The sequence below is a fragment of the Penicillium concentricum genome (genome assembly GCF_028827145.1).
Source record: "Penicillium concentricum strain IBT 3081 chromosome Unknown utg000001l_segment0_segment0, whole genome shotgun sequence".
NCBI lineage: Eukaryota > Fungi > Ascomycota > Eurotiomycetes > Eurotiales > Aspergillaceae > Penicillium > Penicillium concentricum.
The window spans coordinates 1,949,657-1,976,800 of record NW_026622754.1 but is presented as its reverse complement, the minus strand read 5'-3'; the positions used below and the strand labels follow the sequence as shown (position 1 = coordinate 1,976,800).

General features: G+C 51.1%; 8 protein-coding genes across 8 annotated transcripts; 2 read left to right on the top strand and 6 right to left on the bottom strand.

Moving 5' to 3' along the window:
• Positions 1–432: 432 nt before the first annotated feature.
• On the bottom strand, positions 433–1,374 carry N7517_000739 (p24 family protein; the record flags this gene model as incomplete). Its single annotated transcript, XM_056718469.1, has 4 exons — positions 433–450; positions 510–697; positions 762–969; positions 1,177–1,374. 4 exons carry the CDS (start codon positions 1,372–1,374, stop codon positions 433–435), a joined length of 612 nt encoding a protein of 203 aa, XP_056582604.1.
• A 971-nt stretch (positions 1,375–2,345) lies between these two features.
• Positions 2,346–9,053, bottom strand: N7517_000738 (putative myosin class II heavy chain (MHC); the record flags this gene model as incomplete). The annotated part of the gene is made up of 1 exon (XM_056718468.1): positions 2,346–9,053. One exon carries the CDS (start codon positions 9,051–9,053, stop codon positions 2,346–2,348), a length of 6,708 nt encoding a protein of 2,235 aa, XP_056582603.1.
• A 1,057-nt stretch (positions 9,054–10,110) lies between these two features.
• Positions 10,111–11,208, bottom strand: N7517_000737 (zinc-dependent alcohol dehydrogenase family protein; the record flags this gene model as incomplete). Its single annotated transcript, XM_056718467.1, has 2 exons — positions 10,111–10,952; positions 11,115–11,208. The coding sequence occupies 2 exons, from the start codon at positions 11,206–11,208 to the stop codon at positions 10,111–10,113; spliced, it is 936 nt and encodes a 311-aa protein (XP_056582602.1).
• Positions 11,209–11,591: 383 nt separating this feature from the next.
• On the bottom strand, positions 11,592–12,550 carry N7517_000736 (uncharacterized protein; the record flags this gene model as incomplete). The annotated part of the gene is made up of 2 exons (XM_056718466.1): positions 11,592–12,219; positions 12,294–12,550. The coding sequence occupies 2 exons, from the start codon at positions 12,548–12,550 to the stop codon at positions 11,592–11,594; spliced, it is 885 nt and encodes a 294-aa protein (XP_056582601.1).
• A 916-nt stretch (positions 12,551–13,466) lies between these two features.
• Positions 13,467–14,533, bottom strand: bgt1 (1,3-beta-glucanosyltransferase Bgt1; the record flags this gene model as incomplete). Its single annotated transcript, XM_056718465.1, has 3 exons — positions 13,467–13,863; positions 13,921–14,214; positions 14,274–14,533. 3 exons carry the CDS (start codon positions 14,531–14,533, stop codon positions 13,467–13,469), a joined length of 951 nt encoding a protein of 316 aa, XP_056582600.1.
• A 1,678-nt stretch (positions 14,534–16,211) lies between these two features.
• N7517_000734 (putative RNA export mediator Gle1) lies at positions 16,212–17,867 on the bottom strand (the record flags this gene model as incomplete). The annotated part of the gene is made up of 1 exon (XM_056718464.1): positions 16,212–17,867. The coding sequence occupies one exon, from the start codon at positions 17,865–17,867 to the stop codon at positions 16,212–16,214; it is 1,656 nt and encodes a 551-aa protein (XP_056582599.1).
• Positions 17,868–20,201: 2,334 nt separating this feature from the next.
• On the top strand, positions 20,202–24,668 carry ssdA (mRNA-binding translational repressor SSD1). Its single transcript, XM_056718463.1, has 5 exons — positions 20,202–20,362; positions 20,439–23,068; positions 23,133–23,492; positions 23,552–24,552; positions 24,622–24,668. Exons 1-5 carry the CDS (start codon positions 20,266–20,268, stop codon positions 24,659–24,661), a joined length of 4,128 nt encoding a protein of 1,375 aa, XP_056582598.1. The 5' UTR covers positions 20,202–20,265; the 3' UTR covers positions 24,662–24,668.
• Positions 24,669–25,726: 1,058 nt separating this feature from the next.
• Positions 25,727–26,146, top strand: N7517_000732 (uncharacterized protein; the record flags this gene model as incomplete). Its single annotated transcript, XM_056718462.1, has 1 exon — positions 25,727–26,146. One exon carries the CDS (start codon positions 25,727–25,729, stop codon positions 26,144–26,146), a length of 420 nt encoding a protein of 139 aa, XP_056582597.1.
• Between the last annotated feature and the right edge of the window lie 998 nt (positions 26,147–27,144).

The window sequence follows — 27,144 nt, the reverse complement described above, 5'->3', positions numbered from 1 at the left end:
GTTCCTATCGATAGTCAGATTTGTTCCCTTGCATCGAACGGTCAATGTACTTCTGCTAAGTTGCGGGGTCAATGTATGAAAGAATTATGAGAAGTCACTTTTACTTTATATACTTGAGTTGCAATTGAAATAGGCGACATCAATGGGAGCGAAGTTGGCGAAGTCATATGTCTACGCTGTTTGGTACTTTTGCCACTGCGGACATGCACTACGCAAGTATACCACATGATGGCATGATGGTCCGGCTCACTGTAGTACAGATTTATATTATATAGACTTGATCGCATGACACCGCGTGAAAACGTGATAAATTTATCTTGGTAAATCGCGCTGAAAACGAACTGGCCGTGAAATACCAAAATCCACTGCCGCTCGTCAATGCATAGCCAAAGGGGAAACATGTTTTTGATCAAGGAAATACGGTAGATATGGTTAAACCACGCGCTTGACCTGCATATTGATCATTAGTATCTCATCTGCCAGTATTCCAATCAAAGAAACCCACGTACCTCGAAGAATCTCTTGAGCCACCAAACCTGGAACACACCCTCGCCGATAACCACAATAAGCTGGAACATACTCCACCATTTCACACGGCCGTTGGTGCTCTCTGCAGTATTGCGGTGTACTCGCTCGCGCACAACAATGTACGACTGCTCATCCTTGACCTGCGTTAAAGCTTCGGTAAGCTTGCGCACTAGATAGTACCAGATGATCAGTCTCAATGCTCTCCCGTCAGTTGTTGTGTTGTCCGCGCTTACCTTCGACCTCGAGGGGATCCTGCGTCATCTCGCTTTCGGGCACGTAAACAATTCCGTGGACGTTGAAAGAGACCTCCTTGGAGTTCGAGGTCCAGCCCTCGTTGCTGAAGCAGTAGTTGTATTTTCCGTCGGCTTGTGCGGTGAACGAGTAGTCATCGGAGGCAACGGCTTGCTTGAAGTACTGGCGGTTTCTCAGGGGATCCTCGACCTGCGGCGACCGAGCGTTAGTGTCTGCGTTCTCAATTGGAATCCTTCCTCCATCCCAATGTAGCAGTTGGACTGGTCCCTAAAGACATGGAGCGCTCGGTTTATAGGTCCGATATCCCCCATGCCAGAACCACCATCGGAGCAGAAGGGGATTCCCGAGCGACACGAAATCACCCAAAACCAAGACCCGGACAGGGATATTTCATACCCAGAAATCAACCTCAAGGTTTCCACTTCCTCCAAACTCCCGATCTCCAACCTGGAAAGTGACAGTCATGACATCGTCACGGTGCAGTGACTCGTGGAAGCATTCTCGTGAGTGAGCCTTGAGCTGGATGGTGTGTGCGGTCGCGGCGGTGATCCAACTCAGTGCGGTGACCAGGATGGTGCTTGTTGAGAATCGCATGGTGGAATGTTTCGACTGACTCCGGTAAGTCTGGGGGAATTGACGAGTGAGTGGGTTGGTGATGTGCTGGTTGTCAACGCGCAAGGTGTCAATTGGCGCTCGGACCACTTTCATAAACACCGCTCCGCCTTGGGATTCTTGGCTCGATGTATACTACAGAGTAGAGTTGGGTGGATTTAGATTGTAGTATGGACGATTGATCTTTCTGGGTCTATTTATTGATTTCATTGGGTCTCCTATGACATTCATATCCATCTAGCTGATCATCTAAAATTTGTGAAGTTATACTGCAACATATATATTTCCACTCTGCATCAACTGCATACCTACAACCATGTCCATGCTATAACAGGATTAAAAAATGCTAGCTGACAAATCCCAAACACTAAGAAAGCAAATATCACACAGTAATGTAGAAAATAGTTAGTCTGAATTTATTGGAGAATAATAAGCACTTGAACAGTAATAAGCTACAAGAAACGCAACGGCGAAGCGTGACTATCAACACAGATACATCCGACATCACAAAAAAGGGGGTTGCATGGATAATATAGAACAATCAGAAAGTAAAGAACGACAGAGATTGACTATTAGTATGTATAGAAGGGATGTAAACGATAGGACATGAAGAAAAAATGGTAGGATATTCAATGTACAAGATCTTCGGGGGAGAGGGAAAAAAGCGAAATAACTGGTATCAAATCCGACAATGCAAACATTGACCAACGGCCATGAAGCCGGAAGATAGGTATGTATGTCGAAAGGGGGAATATGGATAAAACGAGAGGAGAGAAATGTGGGAAATTGGCGCTGGCACCAAACGCAGAGATAGCAGTAAACGATGAAAAGCAAAGATATCACAGATCAAGCATTCTGTAGTCGTTTTTCCGGTGAAAAAAGAAACCAAAGAAACACCGAGATGAGATGGAAAGTTCAAAACAATCTATGGGTAATGATCAAGAGCGACGGAGTCACTCTTCCTCGGTAGAAGGTTCGTCAGAAGAGGAGACGTCAGCGTCGGCCTGAAGGTCGCTTTCTTCGGCTTCAGCCTCATCAATCCGAGGCCCAAACGGACCCTCATCGTCCCTCCCCTTCGGCGAGGCCGAAACCATCCCATCAACGGTACTCTCGTTCTCATCCGCGAAGCTTCCATCCTCGTAATGCGCCGGCTCGGCGTCATGGTCATAACTCGAGCGACGGAGAAGAGGCGGCGTTTGAGGTGGTTCCGTAATAGGTGCCTGGCTGCGAACTGAGCCGCGTCTTGGGCCTCTCAAGGGACGAGTTTGCGCAAACCGCGCGGCAGCACTAGTCTGCGGACCAGTGCCCTGCCCTCGGACGTGGGAGTTCGGGGGTGTTAGCAGGCCTGAAAGGAAGGTGCTCGCGTTGCTGGGCTTTGACGGGGTCTGGTCGGAGGTGCTGGCGGCGGATTCGCGGCCTTTACGCCAATTTCCCCAGGCGGCTGCTGCGGCTAGGGGGAGAGAGCGGGGAGAGGCGGCAAGGTCGGCGAGGGATGGGAGGTGGCCGGTTGTTAGGCGTTCCTTTTCTTGCTGTTGCATTTGGAGGTTGGCTTTGAGACGGATAGCTGCGTCGCGGACGGCTTGCTGGTTGAATGAGGGCTTGGACACGGTCTGGATTATGTCTTGCAGGTCGTCGATACGGACGCCTAGGAGCTCACGGAGCCAAGTGATCTCCGTGTCCTTCTCCTTGATCTTATTTGGTGCGTCCTTATCTATCGAGGAGACTTCTTGTTCGAGCTCCTCAATTCGTGTCTCGCGCTGCTGGAGCTGATCCTGGAGGACGAAGATTGACTCGCGAAGGGCTTGAGGAGAGATTCGTTCAGGCTCTTCGGATCCCTTGTTATAGGACATAGACGGTGTCGCCCGCGAGTGTGAGGGTGCGGCAGCTGGGACCGAGCTGGGGCTTGCCTTGGCGCTGTGGGCTGCCTCAGCAGCAGCACGGGCAGCAGCCTGAGCGATCTCAAGCTTCTCTTCGAGAAGGTTCACGCGCTCTTGCAAATGCTTGGCCTTGTCCTCGGACAAAGCCATGCGCTCCGTGTTTTGAGTCTCACCGCGTGCACGATCTTCTGAAGAGTTATGCAAAGCGCGAGCGTGACGTTCACGCAGATCATTGAGAACGCGCTCATGCATCTTGCGGGTCTCATCGATGGCAAGGTCCTTGGCAGCTAGTGCAGCGGTCTTTGAGTCTCTGGCTTCCTCGAGGAGAAGCTCGTAGCGCTCGCGAGTGGTATCGGTATCCATGCGATTGTTGTCAAGTTGAGTCTCTAGACAGATGATCTGAGCCTCTAGCTCGGCACGCACAATGTTGACCTGGCTGTTAGAAGCTTCAAGGTCTGTCTCCAATGAGGAGCGGGTACGCTGGATCTCGGCACGGCTGCTCTCGCGGGCTTCGATGAACTCTCGCTCAAACCGGGCAGCCTTGATTTGAAGTTCATGGTTCTCTGCCCGGAGACTGGTGATCAGCTCCTCCAGTCTAGCATTCTCACGTTGAGATTGCTCCTGGATGAACCTCAACTTCGTGGCCTCCCGCTCGTTCTTTTCGAATTCGCGGACGTCCTCCTCCAGCTTCCCGCGCAATTGGAGCTCACGAGAGTGCGACGAGCGCAGCTCATTGTACCTAGCAGATTGCTCCTCCTCCTTTCTGCGCCAGGTAGCTTGATCGCGAGTGATCTCAGCAGTGACGCTGAGCATGTCATCTTGAAGACGATCGAACTTCTCAGTGAGGTTCTGGCGTGAGATCATGCTGTCTTCGATGCGAGTTCTCAGGTGATCAATAGTCTCATGGAGAGACTTGTTCTCACCCTTGGTAGTCTCCAGTTGACGGCGGAAATTATCGCTAGAAAGACGGTACTCGTCGAGGGTACCCTCAAGCGCGATGTTCTTCGTGGACAGTTCGGCGATAGTAACCTTGAGAGTCTCGCTTTCTTCTGAGAGAGACTCAGTGCGGAACTGCATCTTCTCAAAGTAGGGAATCTTCTCTTCCTTGAACTGAAGGAGACGAGACTCGGCATCCTCTGCGGCAGCACTGTGACGAGCAGCATCTTCCTCGGCAAACTTCAACAGTCGCTGGAGCTCAGAGATAGCATCCTGTGCATCGCGACGATCCTTGTACTCCTGCTCGGCACGCTCATCAGCGACTCGCAACATGCTCTTAAGGCCGTCGATCTGGAGCATAAGGCTGTCGGCACCAATCTCCTCGGCCTCCGATAGACGCGGGCTCGGGGGTTTCTGCAAGGCGACCTGGTGAGCCAATTGCTTGGCCATAGCCTCATCGATAATCTCGCGCATATCACCAACAGGGTCCTGAGCGAGCTTCTTGATCGTGAGGGCCTGCAGCTCAGCAATGCTTTCCTTGAGCTGCGCCATCTCGCTGTGGCTGGAGTGCGGGGAAACACGTTGAGGGATGTCATGGGTAACCAAAGCTTCCATGACGACATTCTTAAGCATCTCCAGCTTACGTTCTCTCATGTTGTGGGGCGAGCGATCGCGAACCAAACCCTCCTCGCCATCATCATCCTCATCATCGGCGTCACTGTCTTCCATTTCAGCGGAGGTGCTGCGGAAGACCTTTCTGCTTGCAGTGTCAGTGGCAATAGAAGCTACCGACTGCTGAATGACAGCCAAGGCACGTTCCATAGGGCCCAGGTGCTCGTCAATGGCGGAGCCAACAAGATCGTTGATGCGACGGTCGAAGAAGCGGTTACGGTTCATGAACTTCTCGTCTTCACCGGCGGAGATCATGTCATCCCAGTCACTGACATGGTCATTTTCAGTAATAAGGTGGCGAACAGGGGACTGAAGACGGGAGATAAGGCTCTTCTGCGGAGAGAAGGTAGCATTGCTGTTGGCATCGATGTCCGATCCAATCTTGGGAATGCTGAGCTTGTAGGTCTTGGGGACTCCACCGGGGCTCGGGCTGGGGGCTTCGCTTCGGGCCTCCGCAGAACCAAACCGTTGTTCTTTTGTGGGACCGCCCATCGACTCGGTGAGGTGGTCGTGTCGCGGTTGGAAGGGGGTCGCGTAGATCGTGTTGTAAGGAGTCGCTTGCCGCTCGATACCAACATCTGCGTCGTCGTCGTTTAGCTGTTGCATAATTGCATTCAGCTCTTCATCGTCAGGAGAGTCGTCCTCGGAGTCCCATGGGCTATCGTAATGCTTAGGTTTGCGAGTGATGAATTCCGGTTCCACGCGAGTTGGAGTGTTGGCCTCAGGCTCTGGTGAGGTTGCCTTCTTAGGTGGGCTTGCGGCAGCGAAGCGAGAAGCCATGAGTCCAGCTTGCATGGGACTCTTGACAGGGGTTTCGATGGGCTGCTCAATAACCTTTGGCTCAGCAAAGCTAGATGGCTGAACAGTTATGGGAACAAATTCAGAAACAGCAGGCTTGAACTCGAAAGGCTGGGCATTAGCCGACAGCGTAGTGCTCTTAATCGAGCTCTTGGATGCGTGAGCATGTTCGACACTCTTCGAGACAGTGACAGACGTAATATCTCCTGCAGCAGGTTCCCTTGGTTCACGTTCTTCGATGACAATGTCCTTAGAGACCTCCGCCCGGATCGGTGATCCATTTTGAGACCCGTTCTCAGCCTCACGCTTCGCGTCGAACAATGTCCAAGTGTCAGCTTCGCTGACAGGAGTACCCGTCCGCTCTGCTGGATTGTTCTCTTTGGGCATGGCATTCTCCTTGCCCTCGGCGACTGCATGAAGCGCACTCGAAGCTTGAGCGTTGCCAGCCTCGCCTAGAGGGTTGGTGGAGATACTATATCTAGCCTCGCCTTCAGAATGGCCGACACCGCGACGCGCACGCTTGTGGCGGTCCGTGGGTACAGGTCGACCATTGCTATCGTCTTCAACGGCCTGCTCTTTATTATTGTTCTCCTGTTCGATCTCATCGGGTCGCACAATAGGAATAGCCTTGGATTTCTTGTCAGGGGTGGTGATCTCGCTGATGTCAATGTCACCAAAGATCTTGGCGTGACTAGCCGGAGGCTTCTCGGAGCTGACATTCGAGTTGAGGCTGACAGAGGGGTTGGGGTTGAAAACAGGTGCGTCTACATTGAACGATGCGGCGGAGAACTTGAATGCGCCACTGCCACTCGCATTGTGGTTCTGCTTGGGAACCATTGGGCCGTTCAGGCTGTTACCAGGCGTGAACGAGGGAGGCGCGGCAAACCCGAATCCTTGCTCGCCCATACCGCCAAACTGGAATGGGTCATTACCGAACGGCACAGGCTGGGAATTGAACGATGCTGTCGGGTCGAATTCCTTGGCTGCGACGTTGAGTGATGAAATCGAGAGCTGAGACTGATGGCCTGCATGGTAGGAGTGAGCGCTAGGCTGCGCCTCGTGCCACGGCCCTTGGCGAGTCTGGGGCGTACCCGCAACACTAGGGTTTGTATCGAGATCAGAAGCATCCTGGCTATTGTGTTGTTGGTATTGGTCTCCGTAGAATTGGTGAGGGAGCTGGTGCTGGGCGAAGGAATGAGGTGGGAGATGGGCAGGATTTTGTGCGTGGTGTTCATTTTCTGGTAATCCCCAGCGCGACTTCAGCATGCCGGCATTTAGGCCTGCATGGTTGATATCACGGTAATCATCCTCCAATTGTCGGTCGATCGAGTCTTCCAGATGGTAATCGGTATGTGTCATCTGGTCCAGTCCTCTTTGCAGAGTTTCGCTCAGATTATGACCGTGGCCTCGAGGTGTAGGCTGGGCAAGCTCGACGTTCGATGCGTGGAAATTATCTGGGTGTCCGTTGACCGGGGTCTGTGGAGCCTGGTATGGCAGGCCTTCCTGGTGCATGCCATGGCCAAATTGATCATCGAAGACACCCTTATCATTAAATCCTGCGTGGAAGGACCCTTGGTCATGTAATGGGGACACTGGTGATAGCATGGAGGAAAAGTTGCCCATTGCCCCGGGGCCAGCCGAAGAAGTTGCCTGTCGGGGGTTCAGGAAGCCTTGGGGAGTCATAGATCCCTGAGCAGGAGGCGTGGGCTGGTATTGGAAGGGGAACCCGCCCATCATATTTTGATCCGCACCCATGAATGGCGTCTGCATACCGAATTGCGAAGCAGGTGATGCCATGGAGCCCATAGCACCAGGCGTAGGCATCGATGGCTGATTGAAGTGAGGCGAGAATGGGTGGATATGACCGAGGGGATTGCTTGCTGCAGACGCAGTAGGAATCGGCGGGGATGCAATAAGGCCTGGGAAAGGAGTGCCGCTGGGGTTGAGCGAGTAATCAGGTGAAATGGACTGTTCAGGTTCATCGTCGCCGAATGACACTCCAAGGGCGCGCAGCTTTTCTTCTTGGAGCTCGGTGATATAGGACTCCCACTTGGCTCTGTCTGGGAAGTTGACAACAAGCGGTTGGCTTTTGGAAATTTCATGGAGGTCATATGGATCGGGATATAGGGGTCGGCTGAGACCTCCTAGAGTCGCCGTGGTGGAGGGGTCCTCGGAATCGCCAATGGTAAATCCACGAACATCGTACCCTTCGTTCTCCCATTCTTGCATCCGCTTCTGAACGTCAGCCGGTGTTAGGAGACGATACCCAGGTTCTGAGCCTCTATTATCAACATGCGGCAGCTCAATTATGCAGGCTTTCCCACGCCAATTCAGTTTCTTTCTCCGCCGTGGTGTTTGGGTAGCTGATCTGCTGATATCAGAGACCTGTGTTTTTAATGGAACCGGGTCGAATGGTTCTTCTAACTTCAGAGTGTCCTCCATCGCGTTTGCGGGTGGAGGAGGTAACGGCTTCTCTACCGGTGATACCGGCGAGTTTACCTCGACGGTCGGTGTGTTCAAGTCGGACATGTTGTTTTGTGGTGGATCTTTATCGTACGCGAAACCCCAAAAGTCCTCCTGTCGCAGGGTATCAGCGCGTTTGTGCAAGGTTTTGTTGACTTTTGCACGTGCGGCTTTTTTCCCGACGAAATCAGAGAGCGTTGGCGTTTTCAACAGATCGTCGGAACGAAAGTCGTCTTCCAGACCAAGCCAGTCGTCCGAAGCGTCGTCGGCAAAGTGATTTCTCGCAGTGATGAACGAGGGTGCTTCACTTCCTGAGTCGTCGCTGAGCCAATTGCTGCGTTCCGTTCTAGGTTGACCGGTAAGGTACTGGTTGATCCAATCCTGCGTAAATTCCCGTATCGATTTATCTCCGGTATTGGCGACGATATCACGGTCCTCGGGTTCAAGTGTGTCGTCGTTGGCGACACTCGATCTCCGGAACTCGGTGCGGTTGGCTACTGACGAGACGGGCGAGCCGGGACCAGATCCGTTGTCGATGACAGCAGATTCGTGTTGGCTGTTTGTCACTGAGAGTCTCCGGGTGCTCGGTGCTGCATACGGGGATCCCCACGCCGTGGTGTAGTAGATGCTGCTTTCCGCCTTGCGATTGACCGGCGAGGAGGCCCGAGATTCTTCAGTTGCGCGATATGAGGATAAAAATGGGAGAGGCGGGGGCTCTAGGGTGATACTCCGCGGAGAAGCTCGTTGACCGGGGGAACCAGCGGTCGACGGACTCGAGTCTCCTGATGGCGGAGAGGACAAGAGTAGTGAGGGAGCCAGACGCGATTCACGGATGAGGCGCGTGTCCCGAGAATGGAACTGTGGAGAAGATGCCGAGATGGCGGAAGAGACGGAGTGATCTAGATCTGTAGTCATGTAGGATGGTTAGACTGGCATATTTGGAGGGGTCAAGAGCGATTGAAGGGAGTTGAAGAATGAAGTGCAAGTCGCGTGGCAGCGTGGAGCCCAATTCCATAATCCGGAGAAGGGGTCAAAGAGAGAGAACATCAATGCATACACACACACCTTCCGTGTCGACTCCTGCAGCAAGCACTTGCTTGCCGCTCCGCTTATCGTCCAGAATGTTGACGCATGGAAATCAAACCGGAATTGAAGACCACCGCTGGCGAGACAACCTGGGACGAAATAATGTACAGGTTGTCTTTTTTTGGAGGATAGGCGCAATCTGCAAGCAGATAAAAAAGAAAAGAGAGATCAGAAACACGCTCGAGTCAGAATCACCAAAGACCAGGATGGGGAACTAAGGGGAAAAAAAGGTTGGACGTCACGGGTATTGGATCGTCGTACTGGGTACCTCCTAGGGTGTGGGTAATGCGAGCTAATGCGGTGTACAGGGTACCATAGGCCCATTCAACTATTATTTGGTTAGCGCGGAGGCCGTTGGCTTAGCTTGTCTTTTGGCTCTTTTTTGGCTTGGCTCTGACAATGTCAATTGCTGTCTACGCCGTACGCATAATGCACATGTACCATCTGATTCCAACCCTTGCCTTCAGGGTAAGGGCATATTCATGCCTCCTTACATCCCCCAACTAAAAGTAAACAATGGACTCCAATTTTAATTGGAGATCTAAACAAATTCAGGGGTAAATCGAGAGCTTCCATGGATTCGACCGTACCACTGGGGCCGTTCGCGGGTATTAAGCATGACTAATGAGTTGTGTCTTCATTAACCAATCAGAGTCCATTCTGCAACAAAGGGTTCCAGGGTTCGCGCCTTCCATGTTGATTGGTGAGAATTTATTTACCGCCGGGATATGCCTGTTACGCACCTAAGCCCTTTCTGGCCATAGACTACTATCATCTGCAGAAGTCTGACCTATATCTTGATAATAGAGCATTGACTTTATCCGCTATTTCGCTATAATAGATCTTGCCATATAACACGAATTGACATAGCTCGATTTAGATTTCATCAATCAATCTTGATCAAAACTTTAGCAAAGTGTTTCTTCTCCTTGAGACGCCTGTATGCACTCTTGACCTCAGCCAGCTCAAATACCATATCGTCAACCGCCGGCACAATCTTATGGTCATCAATGAAGCGAACCAACTCCCGAAACTGGTGCCGACTGCCAGCCAGAATGCCGCGAACAATGCACGTATGCAGCAGAGCAGCAAACATAGGCACAGCATCGACGGTAGACTCCCCGACTTGACCAATGACTAGAACAATTCCATCCACCCGCACCGCCGCCAAAGACTTGGGAAGTGTTTCATTGCCGCCAATATCAATGACGAAATCCACGCCTCTTCCACCAGGGGTCAAGCCTCGGGCATCCTCACCCCAGGTCTTCGGATTAGTCCGGTAATTGATAACGTGCGTCGCACCTAGCAACTTCATACAAGCCGCTTTCTCCTCAGACGAAGTGGTCGCGATCACAGTCGCACCCACTGCGACGGCGAGCTGCAGAGCTGCAATACTAACCCCACCGGTACCTTGAACAAGCACCCACGAGCCCGGTCCTGCTTCTTGGCCCTTTAAGCCAAAAAGAGCATTCCACGCGGTAGTCCAGGTGCAAGTCAAGGTAGCGGCAGGAAGCCAGTCGAGAGACTTGGGCGCGTGGACAAGACCCGCTTCGGAGAAAACACCATGGGAGCGAAGCGTGCCGTCAGATCCTTGACCGAGGCAGACTAGAACATCAGCGACACCCGCGAGTGCATCGTCTCCACGGGATTCAACGAGTCTCGGGGCGATGTGCGTGAGTACTCGATCTTCTAGACGGAAGACACGGACAGATGATCCCACCCCTTCGACTATGCGGCTCCGTCACAGCCTGGAATGACTGATGGCGCGATAGGTCCAATCATACCCTGAACAAGGTTAGGTTATATAAACATGGCATTGTGGGGTCCAGGCGTACCGTAGGAATGACTAGTTCGCGATAGTTCAAATGCGAACAAGAACCTCGTGGGGACCCAATTCGCGGGGAGATGATATCTTCACATCCTGCTGGTACTCCAGGGAGGTCTCGAAGCCTTCTTGGCTCTTTAGAACCCATTGTCTGGCCATTTTTCAAATCGTCGTAGTGTTGTTGGGGAAACGAAGGGGCTTGTAGCGGTGATAGAAGAATATATCAAAGTATGATCGGGAGAAGGACATTATTTAAGTAGCTTTGGAAGAACGATAATGTTCTTTGATTTCAAACGACTTCCAATCTGATATTCCTAATTAGGAAAATCAGATTGGGTGGCGCTTTAGTGTGATTGGTTGCTGGAGCATTCGGTGCTTATGCACACAAGGCAGCATAAGCTCTCAGGGACTAAATGCTCATGATTGTATCAGAAATAACGACGGAGAAGGTTCCCGTTTCACTCGAGAAACTTCCAATCTAATTTTCCTAGTTAGGAAAATCAGAGTGAGTGGCGCTGCATACTTGGAGGTCGATTATTCGTTCAATCCTTAAGCTCATTGGCGACGTAGTATAATTCACACCAGAGAGCTTGGAATCGCTCCATAAGACTAGACTTATTATTGTTATACTTATTTTGCAGGAGACTGAGTGGTCTGTTCCAACCACGCAACTGCAGCGCTCGCACTTCCCGGGCCAACCTGTCAACAAACCACATCCTAGGTAGCGAGTCCTCCTCGGCAGCAATGGCCCCAATCATCAGCGGAAAGGAAGTCAAATTCATGTAGGAACATCCTTTGATCGGAAATCGGCTTATTGCTTCTTTCAGTTCCCCCGCAAGAAGGGTTAAGTAAGCTCCCGACCGCGATGGCCAGAGGAGATAGAGCACCAGTTCGATCGCTCGCGCGGTGGCCTGGACATATACATCATCAACGGCCCCGAGAGCCCGTACTTCGTAATGCAGCTGGGACAGTGGCTCCTCGATCTTTCGTGCCACCATAGTCGGATCAAACTGGTGCTGGTGATGAGACTCGATCGTTTTCTGTAGCTGGATCGCACTGTCGCAGATTCTTTTTATTCTGAGGATTCTCTGATCATCGCAAGCGATCAAGGCCTCAAGAATGCGCTCATGGTATACTCGTGGGAAATCGAAGATCGCGTTGACGGAATCTCTATGGGAAATAGTTAGTCGTTAGTTTATTCCGAGGGTGCATGCACCAACTGGACAATCAGATCTATTATCCACAATGGCGGCGGATTGGCGCGGGATTTTCTATCTTTGATCATATGCGCGAGACCGATGATATGAATATTCCAGACCACATCGTCCCGTTCCAGACTTGCGCCGAATGCTAAGACGATGACTGCACCGAGGACACCCTCCGTCCGAGCTCCCGTCGACATGATTCGCTGCTTGATGAAATGGACCGCTGAGTATGAATGTCGATATGCTTTCAATTGCCATGCGTCATCGGGCGACCAGTGTCGTACGGCCACCGCCATTGTTGCTTCGGTTAGCACTGGGTCCGAGGCAACAAGGGTAAACCACGCTGCTTCACTTGTGCTTCCGGGAGAATGCCTGCCTTCTAGGAAGACTAGCTCTTGGATCCTGTGGACTATAGACCATGAGCGAATGCTCTATAGCTCTTGGTAGTTGCAACTTACAAGCTGTTGTATCACGAACTGAATCGGGTCGGGTGGCTATAAGCGGTAATAATGGGATGTTCTGGTTGCTTTCGGGCTTTTCGATCTATCTTAATGGCGGCAGTTGATTATTTCTCTGTTCTCTTGGTTCTGCTCTAGTCGACGGAGCATGCTGGCGCCGTTTGGCGAAGTTGGTTTTCGTGATATGCGCCCTCATTCGCTTAGCGGCTGGCGGAGAGAGACTAGATGCGCCTGTTGTATTCAAGAAGATAAAGGCCGGTTGCTCCATTTCTGACGGTCGTTGAAGAGTGCAGAGGGAGTGCGCGTCCGCTATCAGGCTACATGTTCAGTTCTTGACTACGGGTGGCTCACCGGATGAATTCGAGGGGGCTACGTATGTAGGTACATAGTCGTCCCATTCAGGTTAGACCATATTGATACTCAAGAGTCATGCGAGTAACCAACATATGGGTGGGAAGGCGGCCGTTTCTGGCCTCCGAAGTCTTCATTTGGAACAATTTCACAGGTCCTCAAGATTCTACGGAGTAGATACAACTATAGAATACGAACTTCGCGAGACGCTGCTGCAACGCCCATGTCATCGTTTACTCAAACAATCACAGACAATTAAACCATATTTCCATTGGAGTAGGATATAAGCATCCACGGAATAAATCAGTACAATCTGAAAAAGAAACCGCTAGTCGCGGGCAAACTATCAAAGCAAAGACACTTCGATGAGGCAAACAGATAGTCACACATAGTCACACATAGTCTATTTGGGGCAGGTGGTGTCGAACTTGATCTTGCGCTCGGCGGTGAACAGACCCCAGTGCTGCTCATCCTTCATCTCGCCGTTGTCACCCTTGGTATCGGGCTTCCAGGACTCATCGAAGGCCTCGAAGTAGAAAAGATCAACACCCCAGTCGAGCATACCACAGATACCAGTCTTCCAGAACTTCTCAGCATTCTTGGTACCCGCCTTGGCATCCTCGTAGTCAGAGCCGCCATCGGTGGGCCAGCCGGTCTCACCGGTGACGATATTGATCTTGTCGGCGTTGTCACCGGCAATCTTCTGAATGTGCTCCATGGCGCCGGCCATATCATCGAAGTAGGTCTTGTGGGCCTTGTCGGCGGCAGCACCCTGCCAGTAAGCAAACGCGTTGGCCAAGCTATGAAGAGGGTCAGTATTGCGCGAAGCTCCAATTGTCTTCTTCCTTTCCACTTACACATATTTGACGACGGGCTCCTTAGTGAAAAGGGCGTCAGCAGTGCCGTCAGCAAGCTTGTTCCAGCTCTCTGCGGTGCCGACAAGGACACCCTTGGGCACATTGTCCATAACGTGGCTGATATAAGTGTGGAGCTGGGGTCCGGTCAAGTCACCACGGTAGAGAGTCTCGGATCCAACGGTGATGGCGTGAATGACGTCTTCGTAACCGGGGATAGCCTTCTGGATGGCGGCCCAATCTCCCTTGAAGGAAGGCTCCTCCAAGAGGTTCTTGGTATCGGTAGGCTTGCCAACCCTAAAGAAGAAAAGTGTTAAAAATAGTTCCAATTAGGGGGCAGTCAAAAAAAGACTTACCACATGCCGAGAACGACCTTGAAGCCCTTGTTTTTGGCAGCAGGGAGAATGTTTTGAGGAGTCTTGCACTCGGTGCCGGAGTAGGTACGGACGAGAGTAGACATGCCCTTCAGGGCATCGAAGTCGGCCTCATAATCGCTGGTGGACTTGCAAGTACCATCGGCGTTCTTGTTACCGAGCGAGAAACCAAGAGTACCCTTAGCAGAGACCAGGACCGGGGCAGCGGCCAGCAGAAGAGAAATAACAGCGGAGGCACGCATTGTAAAAGATGAGGTCGATGTAAAGAGAGAATTCGACCAGAACAAAATAGTAAAGGAAAGAAAGAAAAAGGAAGTACGTCAGGGACCAAGAAGAAAGACCCAGAGGTTAGATTCGGGGGAAATGAGGGTTTAGGCCCTGACAGGGTCCTGGACTTTGTTAAGGCGGAGGGAAGTCTCCACTTGATGTTTATAGGGGGTGAAATGGACCAATTAGCATCAATGCTGCTATTCTTGGATCCATGGATGAAACATCTCCCCTTTAAAGGTCTGGCCTTGAGCAGCTTAGCTTGTCTGTCTATGCATATCCTACTATAACTTTTTATATTCAATTCCTCCACCGGATCATAATTCCCTTTCAAATGTCAGAGTTGTGTCTTAAGAGCCATCTTTGATATCTTTGATATCCGTCATGATGTCACCTTGACAAAGCCCACATCGCCCAGATGTCCAGATCCATACTAATCCTTGGAAAACTGCCCCCATGTGGAGAGAGTACTGGGGAATCGATCGGATGGCGAAGAACCGCATTATTATGTTTGGTCCACACCGCCCACAGCTTCGCCGATCCCAATCGCCTCGGAGAAGAGAACCACAGGGAGATATCTTTGGAACTGAATGTCCTATGGTTCACTAGAATCTGGCCAGCTCGGTATCTGTTTTCACAGTCGCTTTGTTGCCTCTGGACAGAATGCGGTGGCTCGTGCATCCCCAGTCTTGTCCCTTGCAGCTAAAATGGGCTTGAGATTTGAGATAGCTCATACCACCTGCAGGTTTCACAGTCAGCTAATCACCATGGTCAATGCAAATGCATGTTACATGCAGGATATCTCTCTGTACATTGCCTCCCGTGGATTGGTTGGCAGCCAAGGGTGGCCCCATATTACCGTTTGCCATCCTGGACCATATCGAGCAACCCCCAACGTCACTGGAGAGTTTGGAAGACATGTTACTTTCCATACAACAGAAACTCGGCTTATTTGAGCTTCTATTGCCACACATACCTAATATCAATGGTATATATCTAGTCTTTGCAGGATAACAACCGAGTAAAGGTATTCAAGAATCAAGCTCTCATACCAAAGCAAACATAAAAGTCATGTACACGGATAGATATAACCTGAATCATCATTGCCACCATCCATGGATCGATATCCATACCTCGGATGAATGGGGTGCCTAGAGCCAATATGCTTTGGCGGGGACTGACAATTGGGGAAATGGCGGAAACACTCGAGAATAGGGCTCTCTGTTTTACAAAGTACGGTGTGTTGATTGGAATTGCGATTGAGGTGGTGGTTCTGTAGTACTAAGCCACTTGGTATGTGAGTGGGCCTGTCAGAATGTTAGATGGCAGTTCTCTGTGGCTTTGGAATTCCTGGGCCGAGATCGCGGGAATGCAAATGTAACCAACGTTCTATTGTCGCCAGACTTACCCGGGTGCTTTTTACAGTGCTGACATTTCATGTAAGATTTCAGCTATTATTAACAAGCTCTATCATACAAAATGATTCTGACATGATTCGTAGCGGGTATGATGCTATTCGGCGATGATCGTCAGTCTAGAACAAAAAAAACGCCATGCCGTTTCTATTCGCCTCCAGCCATCGTTCTCGAGACTGCCTAAATCCTAAAAAAAATTTCAAATCCCACCCCCTCCCCAAACGCCCGTCAGCCCAAATCACAATGCAAAGTTTTTCTCTTTCAGATATAGCTCCCTGAGGGTGCTCAACTGGGTCACAGCCATGGTCTCCCGCTGAAGCTTGCGGGGAAGGTCGACAATGGCATAGTGCATCAGGGCCAGTCCATACTGGCCGAAGAATCCGAGAATCCTCTCGCCGGAAGATCGGAGGAGGGCTGCCAGGAGGGCAATCTGGGTCTCCTGTAATTCCGAAGGCGGAATAGCTAAGATCTTGTGGATAGCCGCCCAGAACATGGTGTTAGGGAATGGGTTCCGGCGTGGTGATTTGGCGAAATTTCGTAGAGTCATGGCAGCATATCCCGCACCGAGAGCGGTCATGCGATCCATGTGAACTTCCTCAGTGACCCATGAGCCAGTGTCTGCTGCACGCCACCAACCCATGGCACGACGACCTCCCTCGGTCTTGTCATTGCCTGTGAATCCCCACAGAGCGGGGCAAACAACACGGTACTTGGCCAATATGATGTCGGACATGTGCACTCCGTTGTATGTGAAGTTTTCGAAAGAGAAGATCTGAGCTGCGATGATGCCGATTGGCTCAGCGTGGGATTGTTTAATAGAAGCTTCGGCCAGGAGAGAGGAAATCAAGCTCTTCGCGACAATGTTTAATCCGTAGATAAGCATTGCCGGTACCTTGTGTTCGGACTGTGCAATCTCCGCAGGCGGGAATGCGATGAAGTTTCGGATATCCACTGTTGGTTCGGAATAGGCAAGAGCCTTTTCAAGTTCGGCTTTGAGTTGAATAATCTGAGTTTGGTTCCGATAATCAGTATCTAAGCATCGGCATCCAATGAGGGGGGAGGGATATCGTACCTGTTGCTTGTTGGCGCCGGTGCCAGATCGAAGCTGACCAACAGATTTCTTGATCGAGCGCCGTAAATTGCCCATGGTGGCCTTGAGGTCAGGCTGGGTTTGGCCGAGATCCTTGAGCCACTTGCGCATGTCCTTGAGGGTCTTATGCAGCTCAACGTAACGTTGTTGCACACGGATATCTTCAGGTGAAAGCTTCCCACCACCGAGTTTCTGCTGCTGTTGGCTGCGGGCTTTTTGGTCGGCCTCATCCTGTACCTTCTGAGCCTGCTCATCCTGCTTGCGTTTCTGAGCGTCGGCCTGCTCGCGTTCCTTGCGGAGTTCCTCCTCAATCGCGGCTTTGCGTGCGGTTTCAACGGCAGCGGCCTTCTTAGCCGCCTCCTCTTGGGCCTTCTTCTCGGCCTGCTCTTTGGCTTGGCGTTCGGCCTCAACGCGCGCAGCTGCTTCTCGTTCACGGCGTAATTTTTCAGCCTTCTCGCGTTCGACCCGTTCTTGTTCCTTGCGGATCGCTTCCTCCTTCCGCAAGCGCTCCTGCTCTTCGGCGCGGAGGTGGTCTTTCAATGTCGTCTCCGCTTCCTCGCGGACGCTGTCGTGGAAGGCGGCGGCCTGGTCGAGAGCAGCTGTGTGTACCGCTTCAAGCTCACTGTCGATGCGGTCGAGATTTTCGTAAAATAATTTTCGCTCATATTGGTGGACCTTTTTCAGGTCGGCGTCAAAGATTTTGACTTGTTCGAGATCGCGGACAAGGTCAAGCATGAGCTGCTTGGACGGGCTGTCCAAGGGCGGGACGTGGGTTCGGAACCGCGCCATTTTTCGAGTCGACATGCGTCAATGGTTTACTCCAAAGGTTTGTGTCGGGAAGTGGTGGGTGTTTGGGGAAAGGTTGCGGAGAAGGTTCGGAGGACTAGTGAGGGGAAAGGATGGTCAAGTGAATATGGAGAAATCAAGTTACTGAGACCATACCCGTAGTCAGAAGACTTGAAAAGTGCCTTGGGCGTAGAACAATATCCCAAGGCAAAGTGAGGTTCGCGATTGACGCAGCTGGTGGTATCAATCTGAATTTGAAGGTAGGAAGAACGAGGGGAAGGAGGAAAGGCACAGCTTGAGAGTTATTGCAGCAAATTTTCTGGAGTAGGTGACGAGCAAAGTGAATTGCGCATGCAGCGAGCGAATAATTCGACGTTGTCGCGTCAACACTAGTAGAAGGGAGGGTCCATGGAGATTGGAGCTATGGGAAGGTTGGGATTAGCATGTAGCTTTCGAGGGGTACAAACAAAATTAAGCGTTTGGCTGCATTGCATAACCATCCAATAACACGAGTGCTCAACGTACAATGTAATCTCTGACCTTCAATATTTCCTCACTGTTCACTTCTGAAGCCAAAGAAAATAAATTACCTGTAAAGTTCAACGTCCAAAGTTTCAACTTCACCGCTTTCCCATCACCGCCTTATATCGGCCACGAATATCAGCTATTAAATGTGCTTTCCCTAACTGCATAATTAACTAGTGAGAAGACGGAGAGACACATATAGACCAAAAAAGCGATATCAACAAGGCTTAGACTTCAATGGCTTAGGTCAATTTCTTGGTCTACTAGTATATTTTGCCAAAGACTGGACGGGGCTCAAATGACTAAGCAGACCCGCGAGCCGGTTCGGTTCCCTGGCGCGCTCCCGCCTGGAAGCGTTGACGTTTACATCATTGTGAGCATCATCCATTTTGACTATTTGACCATACCTAGGTATAATTGAGAGAAAATACTACATATATCTATCTAATAGTATCTTAATATATATGATACTGGACTTGAACTTACTAGCTTTTCTGCTATGTTCAATTATGAGATCTCAGTGTTCCTTTAGCTTTAAAAGACCCTAAACTAAATGTAGTCAGCCCACTAGTTGTTCTATATTTGAATGTACGGAATACGGAGAGAATCCTAGTCTCCATGCTAGACACCAGCTCCCATTTTCAGACTCAAATGATCATACTAAATACTTTAAGTGGGGACTCGAAGCAGTTCAACGGATGCATCAGGATGATGATGAAGTGGTAGGGCGATCATCCATGGCTGATGGAACGGAGTACGGCGGATAACTGTCAGGGTATTTACATGATCCACTCAAGGATTATTGCGCTAAACCTTGTAATTAAACGTTGTTTGGTCATTTCCGAACATACCCTTTTCTTTCCGTACCGGCCCTCTCCCCACACCCTCTTTGTATCTCCAGCATCACCTTTCTTCTTCTCCTTTCCCCCCCTCTCTCTGTTATCTCATCCCTCTCTTCTTCCCCCCATATCACTCCTTCGAGTCGAATTAGTCGATGGTTGCATCGTCTATTCTATCCTTCCCTCTAATTTCAGTATTTGCTGCCATTCTCTTCGGGAATCAACTCTGAATCCCCGTCTTAGAACTTGGGAATCATCCTGAAGACAAGCTCGTTTCAACGGCTTTCTTTACTTAAAGATCACCCCGGTCCCCCCGTCGAGGTGCTTTTTGGTTGCAGTCGTGCTTTCCAGCACAGCTCCATCCCCTCGGTCCTTCCAACTCCCGTTCAAAAGCTTCGTTCCGTTGCCACGGTGTTGCTCGATCCAAGTTTACCTTGAACGTGCAATTGTCTCGACTTCTACTTGCCATCATCCGGTTGCCCCTCATCGCCTATTGGACTTGTAACCAAAAAAAAAACAGCTATCATCCACATTGAACTCTGCAGACGTCATATTGGAATGCTAGGATTTGAAGGTCGTCATTAGTTTCATCTTGCAGGTAAGAGGATCGTGATCTACTCCGCGAATTTGCTTTTGGAAGTTTCACCAGGCTTCGATTGCCCCTGCCGCTTTTTGGTTGTTATTTGTGAGGTCATAATCAGGTCTTTTTTCCCCCCCTGAGATCGAAGCTTCCGTTGAGTCCGCCCTTACCTTGAGACTTAAGTACCTTTCATATTCGCTCTAGCATCGCCTTGTCCGCCTCTTCTCGCCTTCTCTGGTTCCTTCTGCTATCCTGCACCCTTACTGACCCGCTCTTTGTCACTCTCCTAGGATAATTCACGTATTGAAAACCACAATCCGCACATACAAACTCCTTTTGGTCGGCCTGTGATCCATCTCACTCGGCTCATTTGCCTTTTGGCGCAGTACCAGTCTCTCCTGTCGCTGGATCCACTCCGCCCAACACACATATTACATTCTACAGTAATTGCCAGCTTCTATCATCTGGGATCATGGATCAACAAAGTCAATCTGGGCCTCAAGGCCCCGGTGGCCGCAAGTTCCACATTGCTCATCGGAGAAGTCCATCTGAGCTCACCCCGTTGATGAGTATGTGACCGCCCTCGTCACCGCCCACTATAAAACCATACCCCCATCATATCAGCTAACTTGAACTTCTCTACAGTGGAACAACTGGCTATCCAACAACAGATCGAGTTGCTCCAGCAGCAACAGCAACAAATTGCTGCGACACACCAACAATACGTTAACATGGGGCTGTTGCAGCCCCAGCAACTGGGCCAGGTGCCCTCGTTTCAACCCGGTGCCTCCATGAGCGGTGTTTCCCCACAGCAAGTGAATGCATTCCAGTTCCCACAGGGCGGACAGCAGCAGCTTGGAGTACCAATGAACGGACCCAACCAGCATTCGCACCGTCGCAACCAGTCTGCTCTCCCTGGTCTTCCCATGGGCCCACCTCCTGCTCCGTCTTCCGGGTCATCGGGATACGCCGATTATAACCAGCAGGGCCAAAACAACAATAACCACAAGAATGAGAACACCGGCCACGGCCGTGGTCGTGGAGGTCCTCCCGGCGGTGGTCACCAGCGCCGCCACTCCCTTGCTCTTCCTGAGGCCAAGAAAGCCGCCGAGCTGGCCCAGCAAAAGAGAACAGCTTCGGGATTCCAGTTCCCAGCTCCTGCTCCTGGTGCAAGTGGTTCTGATAACCAGTCTTCGTCGGATGACAAGCCTGCAGCCAGTACTTCTCCGGCACCCCAAGGACCCCAGGGACCTGCCTTCCAACGGGCCGGAAACATGCGAGCTGGTGGCCACGGTCGTAGCCAATCGATGGCCATTGGTGGTAACCGGGCTTCCATCTCCGGTCGCGGTGCTGGCGGCTTCCAATTCCCTCAAGCCAGTGAGCCTTCAACCAATCAATCTGATAATCAACGGCGAGTCAGCCAGACCGGTCACGCTCGGTCTTCCTCGCGAAACTTCGAGGGCAACTGGCGCCAGCCCAACAACCAAGCCCAGAGCCAGGATCAGCAGAGGCCCGTGGGTCAGCAGCAGGGTGGGTTCCAGCCCGGCCACCGCTCCCGCGGCTCGATGAACCAGTCCATGGGCTCTATTGGTCAATTCCAGTATGGCGGCCAACTTCAGCTTGGCCAGCATCAGCTCATTCAACTTCCTCAGGGTCAAGTCATGATGGCACCTCAGCAGTTTGGCAATCAGCAACTGAATCCCCTCCAGTTGGCTCAGCTCCAAGCGCTTCAGCAGCAGAATGCCCAAGGTATGGGTGGTCTTCAGGCTAGCCAGCATGCCCCGCCGCAGATGTCTGTCCAACAGCAACAGCAGCAACAACAGCAGCGGAAGACCCTCTTCACTCCTTATCTTCCCCAGGCAAACCTTCCTGCACTCCTTAGCAATGGACAGTTGGTCGCTGGTGTTTTACGTGTCAACAAAAAGAACCGTTCCGATGCTTACGTGACCACAGACGATCTGGATGCCGACATTTTCATTTGCGGTAGTAAAGATCGCAATCGCGCCCTTGAGGGTGACTACGTCGCAATTGAACTTCTCGATGTCGACGAGGTGTGGGGTCAGAAGAAAGAAAAGGAGGAAAAGAAGAAGCGCAAGGATATCACTGATGCCCGCTCCAACAGCAATGCTGGAAATGACAAACTTGGTCGCTCCGATTCCACTGGCGATAGACAGGAAATTGGCCCGGATGGAAGCATCCGTCGCCGCGGTAGTCTTCGCCAGCGTCCTACCCAGAAGAAGAACGACGATGTCGAGGTCGAGGGCCAGAGCCTTCTACTATGTGAGGAGGATGAGATCAGCGACGAGCAGAAGCCTTTGTACGCCGGCCATGTTGTTGCGGTCATTGAGCGTGTTGCGGGTCAGATGTTCTCAGGAACTCTGGGTCTCTTGCGTCCCAGCAGCCAGGCTACAAAAGAGAAGCAGGAGGCCGAGCGGCAAGCCAGAGATGGCGCCCACGGCCGTTCCCACAATGACCGTCACCAGGACAAGCCAAAGATTGTCTGGTTCAAGCCCACTGACAAGCGTGTTCCACTTATCGCCATCCCCACAGAGCAGGCACCCCGGGACTTCGTTGAGAAGCACCAGGACTACGCCAACCGAATCTTTGTTGCTTCTATCAAGAGGTGGCCTATTACATCTCTGCACCCCTTCGGCACTCTCGTTGAGCAGCTTGGAGAGATGGGTGATTTGCGGGTTGAGACAGATGCCTTGCTCCGCGACAACAACTTCGGTTCAGATGACTTCTCCGATGCTGTGCTGAAGAGCATTGGCTGGGAGGACTGGTCCGTCTCTAGCGAGGGTGACGCGCTGGCTTCGCGACGTGATTTCCGTGAAGAGACCATCTTTACGATTGACCCCGCCGACAGCAAGTCCCTCGAGGATGCATTCCACGTGAAGAGCCTTGCCGATGGCAAGGTTGAGATCGGTGTCCACGTGGCCGATATTGCTCACTTCGTCAAGGGTAACTCTCTGGTGGACCGCGAGGCCAAGAAGCGTGGTACTGCAGTCTATTTGGTCGATCGAATCATGAACATGTTGCCTACCCGTGTTTCTACTGAGCTTTGCTCGCTCGTGCCTGGCGAAGATCGCCTCACAGTCAGTGTCGTATTCAAGGCCAACCCCGCCACCGGTGTGGTGGATGAGGATGTCTGGATCGGCAAAGGTGTCATCAAGAGCGCTGGCCGTCTTGACTACGACCAGGTCAATGCGCTTGTTCAGGGCAAGTCTGATGTCAACACCAGTGGCATCTCTGCGGACAGCATCCGCTTGTTGCACGTAAGTTGCTTCTGATATTACCATCCATCTTACTTTCTTCGCCCATACTAACAAAACCACCCAGAACACTGTCGGCAAGTTCCGCGAAGCCCGTTTCGGTAACCGCGTGTCAGATGTTCCTGTGCAGCGTCTACTTCAGCAGCTCGATGATGAGAATGTGCCAGTCGAATACAATATTTTCGAGTCAACCCCAGCACACGAACTTGTTGAGGAGCTGAGCCACCAGGCCAACTTCTTTGTTGCTCGTAAGCTTGTCAGCGCTATGCCAGAGAGAGCTTTCTTGCGTCGTCAGTTCCCGCCTAACTCTCGCCGTCTTACTTTATTTGTTGAGCGGATGAACCGCCTTGGCTTCGAAATGGACTCAAGCAGCAGTGGCAGCCTCCAGAGCGCTCTCTGCAAGGTGCAAGATGTCGATCTTCGCAAGGTAAGTGCCTCTCCTGTTGCTCTCGCCATTATAAATGCATATACTAAAACACGATACAGGGTATGGAGACTCTCATTGCCAAGGCCATGCAGCGTGCCAAGTACTATGTCAGCAATGGTACTCCCGATGAAATGCGCCAGCACTACATGCTCAACGTGCCGGTTTACACCCATTTCACCAACCCCTCTCGGCGCTACGCCGATATCCTGGTGCACCGTCAACTTGAGGCTGTGCTCTCCGAGGGTACCGTGGAGTTCAATGACGATATCGAGTCACTGAACAAGACTGCCGATCTTTGCAACAACAAGAAGGACTCGGCTCTCAACGCTCAGGAGCAGAGTGTGCACATTGAGGCCTGCCGTAAGATGGACCGCAAGAGTCGCGAGATTGGCGGTGATCTCATCAGCGAGGGTATTGTACTCTGCGTCTACGAGTCTGCCTTTGACGTCCTTATCCCGGAATACGGCTTTGAAAAGCGTGTGCACTGTGACCAGCTGCCGCTCAAGAAGGCTGAATACCGTAAGGACAGTCGTGTACTCGAGCTGTACTGGGAGAAGGGCGTTCCCTCGTCCGCATACATCCCCGAGGACGAGCGTCCCAAGCCCGGTAACTCCCGTGCTGCTCAGGCCGCAGCGGCTGCTCGCGAGGCCGAAGCCGCCAGAGAGCGGGCCAGAGAGCGTGATGAGGCCATGCGTAAGCAGACCGAGACCGGTACAATGTCTGCGGACGATGTCGACGCCCTCTTCGACGACGATGAAGATGTGGATGATGTCACTGAGATGGCAGCCGGTGTGTCGCTCAACTCCGCCGACCGTTCCACTCAGAGCATGCCCCCGTCGCCTACGCGCAACGGCCACCACCAGCAGGGGCCTCACCGTACTCGTTCGGACCCCAAGATTGCCTCCGGCAGTGGTGATGCACCCGAGAACAAATTGACCAACAAGGAGAAGTACTTGAACCTGTTCAAGCTGCGCGAAGTGGATGGAGAGTTCATCCAGGATGTCACCGAGATGACCCGTGTTCCCATCATCCTGAAGACCGATCTGAGCAAGAGTCCACCGTATGTATTCCCATTCAGCTTTCCCCCCTATAGCATGAGCGTTCCTAACTAACCCGATTTCCATTACAGATGCCTCACTGTTCGATCTGTCAACCCTTACGCCCTGTAGAGGTCTGAAACCCGACTCTGTTTTCTTCCATGGGATATATTTCATGCATGACCACCTTGCAGATTCTTCGCTCAAGCGGAGCATGCTGTTGTCTCGTGCACGCCTACGGACATAATCCAATCCCGGCGCGGATCGAACATATCATTATCGGCATATCTTTCCTTGGTTACGCTTTGTCTTGGTGGATTCATCCAATCCCATATTCTACTCATCATCTTTCCGACGTGTTCTGGGATTCTATACTTATCCTGTTATATGTGCAAAGCGGTTGTTTGTCTTTTTTTGAGCATTTTAGTTGAAAGCTGGGCAAATATCTTAGTGCCAGAGCTTAGCTTTCTTTCTGAGAATGGAAACTTGGCGGGAAGGACATTGCAGCTCGATAGTCCCAGAAAATCCTTCTATTAATCTATGTATCACTTATACTCCAGGACTCATCTGCGTAGGTAGCTGTACGTACCGTATTCCCTCTACTGGGGCTGGCGAATCCTAGCCGCTTTAGTGAAAGTATTTCGTTGACTTCGCAACTTTCCAAAGGCTGTATCAGCCTCCTACAGCACTGCGCTAATCACGTGTACTCACGTCAAATTAACATCTATTGATTTCTACCGAAATCCATTTGACTTAGGTCAGTTAGCACCCTATGCCAAGAATTCCCCTATCGGGTAATTATACCAGTCTCACAGTCTCGCCAAGACTGCTAGCGTGTTCTACGATATTAGGTAGGCGGTCAACTCTTGACCGCCCCTATTGAGATGGCAGAAACGCTACCAATACACACTCGGTATCTGAGCTAACCCCTTCTGGTGGGCTCATGCCTTATCCGGCCAATAGCCGGCGGTGTCTCCCGCTCTCTGCGGGGCCCTCTGTGTATCCAAAATTCCCCCAAAGGGGGAATAATCTTGAGTCTCAAGTCTCAAGCTTTTGCGCTTCAAGTTACAACTCACAGCCCGAATTCATAGTGAACCCGGCTTGGGTGTTAAATTTATAAATTCCCTTCCTCAACAGCGTAAATTCCATTCACTCGGATACAATTTTATTCTTAGAATTTCATAGACAATCTTCATAATGGCAACCTCTTCATTCAACTCTGTAGACTATCTGAGTCAAATTCGACAACGTGAGCAAAGCAATGAGAGTTTCTTTCAAGACTCCATGGTCACCCAATCGCCTAGCTCTACGGTCACAGAGCCATTTGCGTCCTCTATGAATGGCCTTTTCTACCCTTCGATGCTGACCCAGCATTATCCCGCGCCGCCTGGTCCCAACTTCTCCACTTCCTCCTCTATACCTCCTCCCAATGTGAACTACTTGGGCCAAAATCCTACGCAGTATCCGTCAACTCAGCTGCACAGTGCCACTGAATCTTTGGCTGTAGATTATCTCAGTCCAGGCCAAAACACCGCGTGGACGCCGCCATCGGCATCTACTACCTCTGTGCAAAAAACACCGGCACCAAATGGTAACGTTGATATTACCCAGAAGTAATCGACCTCTGGTCGGTCCCGAGTAACTAAACAAGAGTACGACATCTCTTCTCGAATTTCGGATTATAGCATTAACAATTCTCTTCATTTCAGCGATTGCAACCCTTTCCGATGTGGTTGGAAGGACTGCAAGTACCGCGGCATCTTCAGTCGCAAGAATGTGCTGATGCGACATATCGACACGCGGCATGTCAGTCTACAATCCTTCCATTGCCCGAGATGTACCAACTCTTTTAATCGAAAGGATAATATGAGGGAGCATTTGGGGAGGGTTCATTGGGAACATAGCTGAGATCGATGTAGGACGGAAATTAGGGTTAGGTTTCGGGTGTTGGGCGGGAATGTCTTTTTGGGAGTTTTAGTAGCGAATTGATTTAATAGACAGCTTTTCATCAATGATTACCTGCGACTTTTCAGATATTAATATATCTAGTTAAAGCATTTTGATCTTGATGCCACAGTCAGAGGCGTACAATCATGAGAGTTATTCAATCCAGGGCAACGGGGCAGTCATCAAACTATCGCTAAAGTGTAAGCTCGACCTAGGATGTAGGAGCCATTGTTGAGTGTATTAGTATCGACCCTTCATTTCAGCGTTGCTCAACTCTTGCTAGAGACATAGCTCACAGTTGCTATATCTAGACACGAATGGATTGTGTCGCTGTCTTTCTCGGGAATTACAGTAACTACACGTAACTTTGGAATAATACCAAGAAAACTAAGTAGCGTTATGTGATTTCTCAAAGAGATACCTAGAAAGGAAATGAGACAAATGTTGTCAAAGCCAACGCAAATGGTAACCCCGGGGCAACACTGCCCAGCCTGGCATGTTGCCAATGCAATGTAATGGAACCAGTTCCATACAGTTCTCCTCGCTCCTCGCTCCATGCAGTTTGTAAGTCCGGTTGAATTCAACCGACCATCAAGGGTATCAAGAAATGTCGCTAACGGGGGGTAGGGGTAAGGGGTAGTGAAATGGGTGTAGATAGAGGGAGAGCA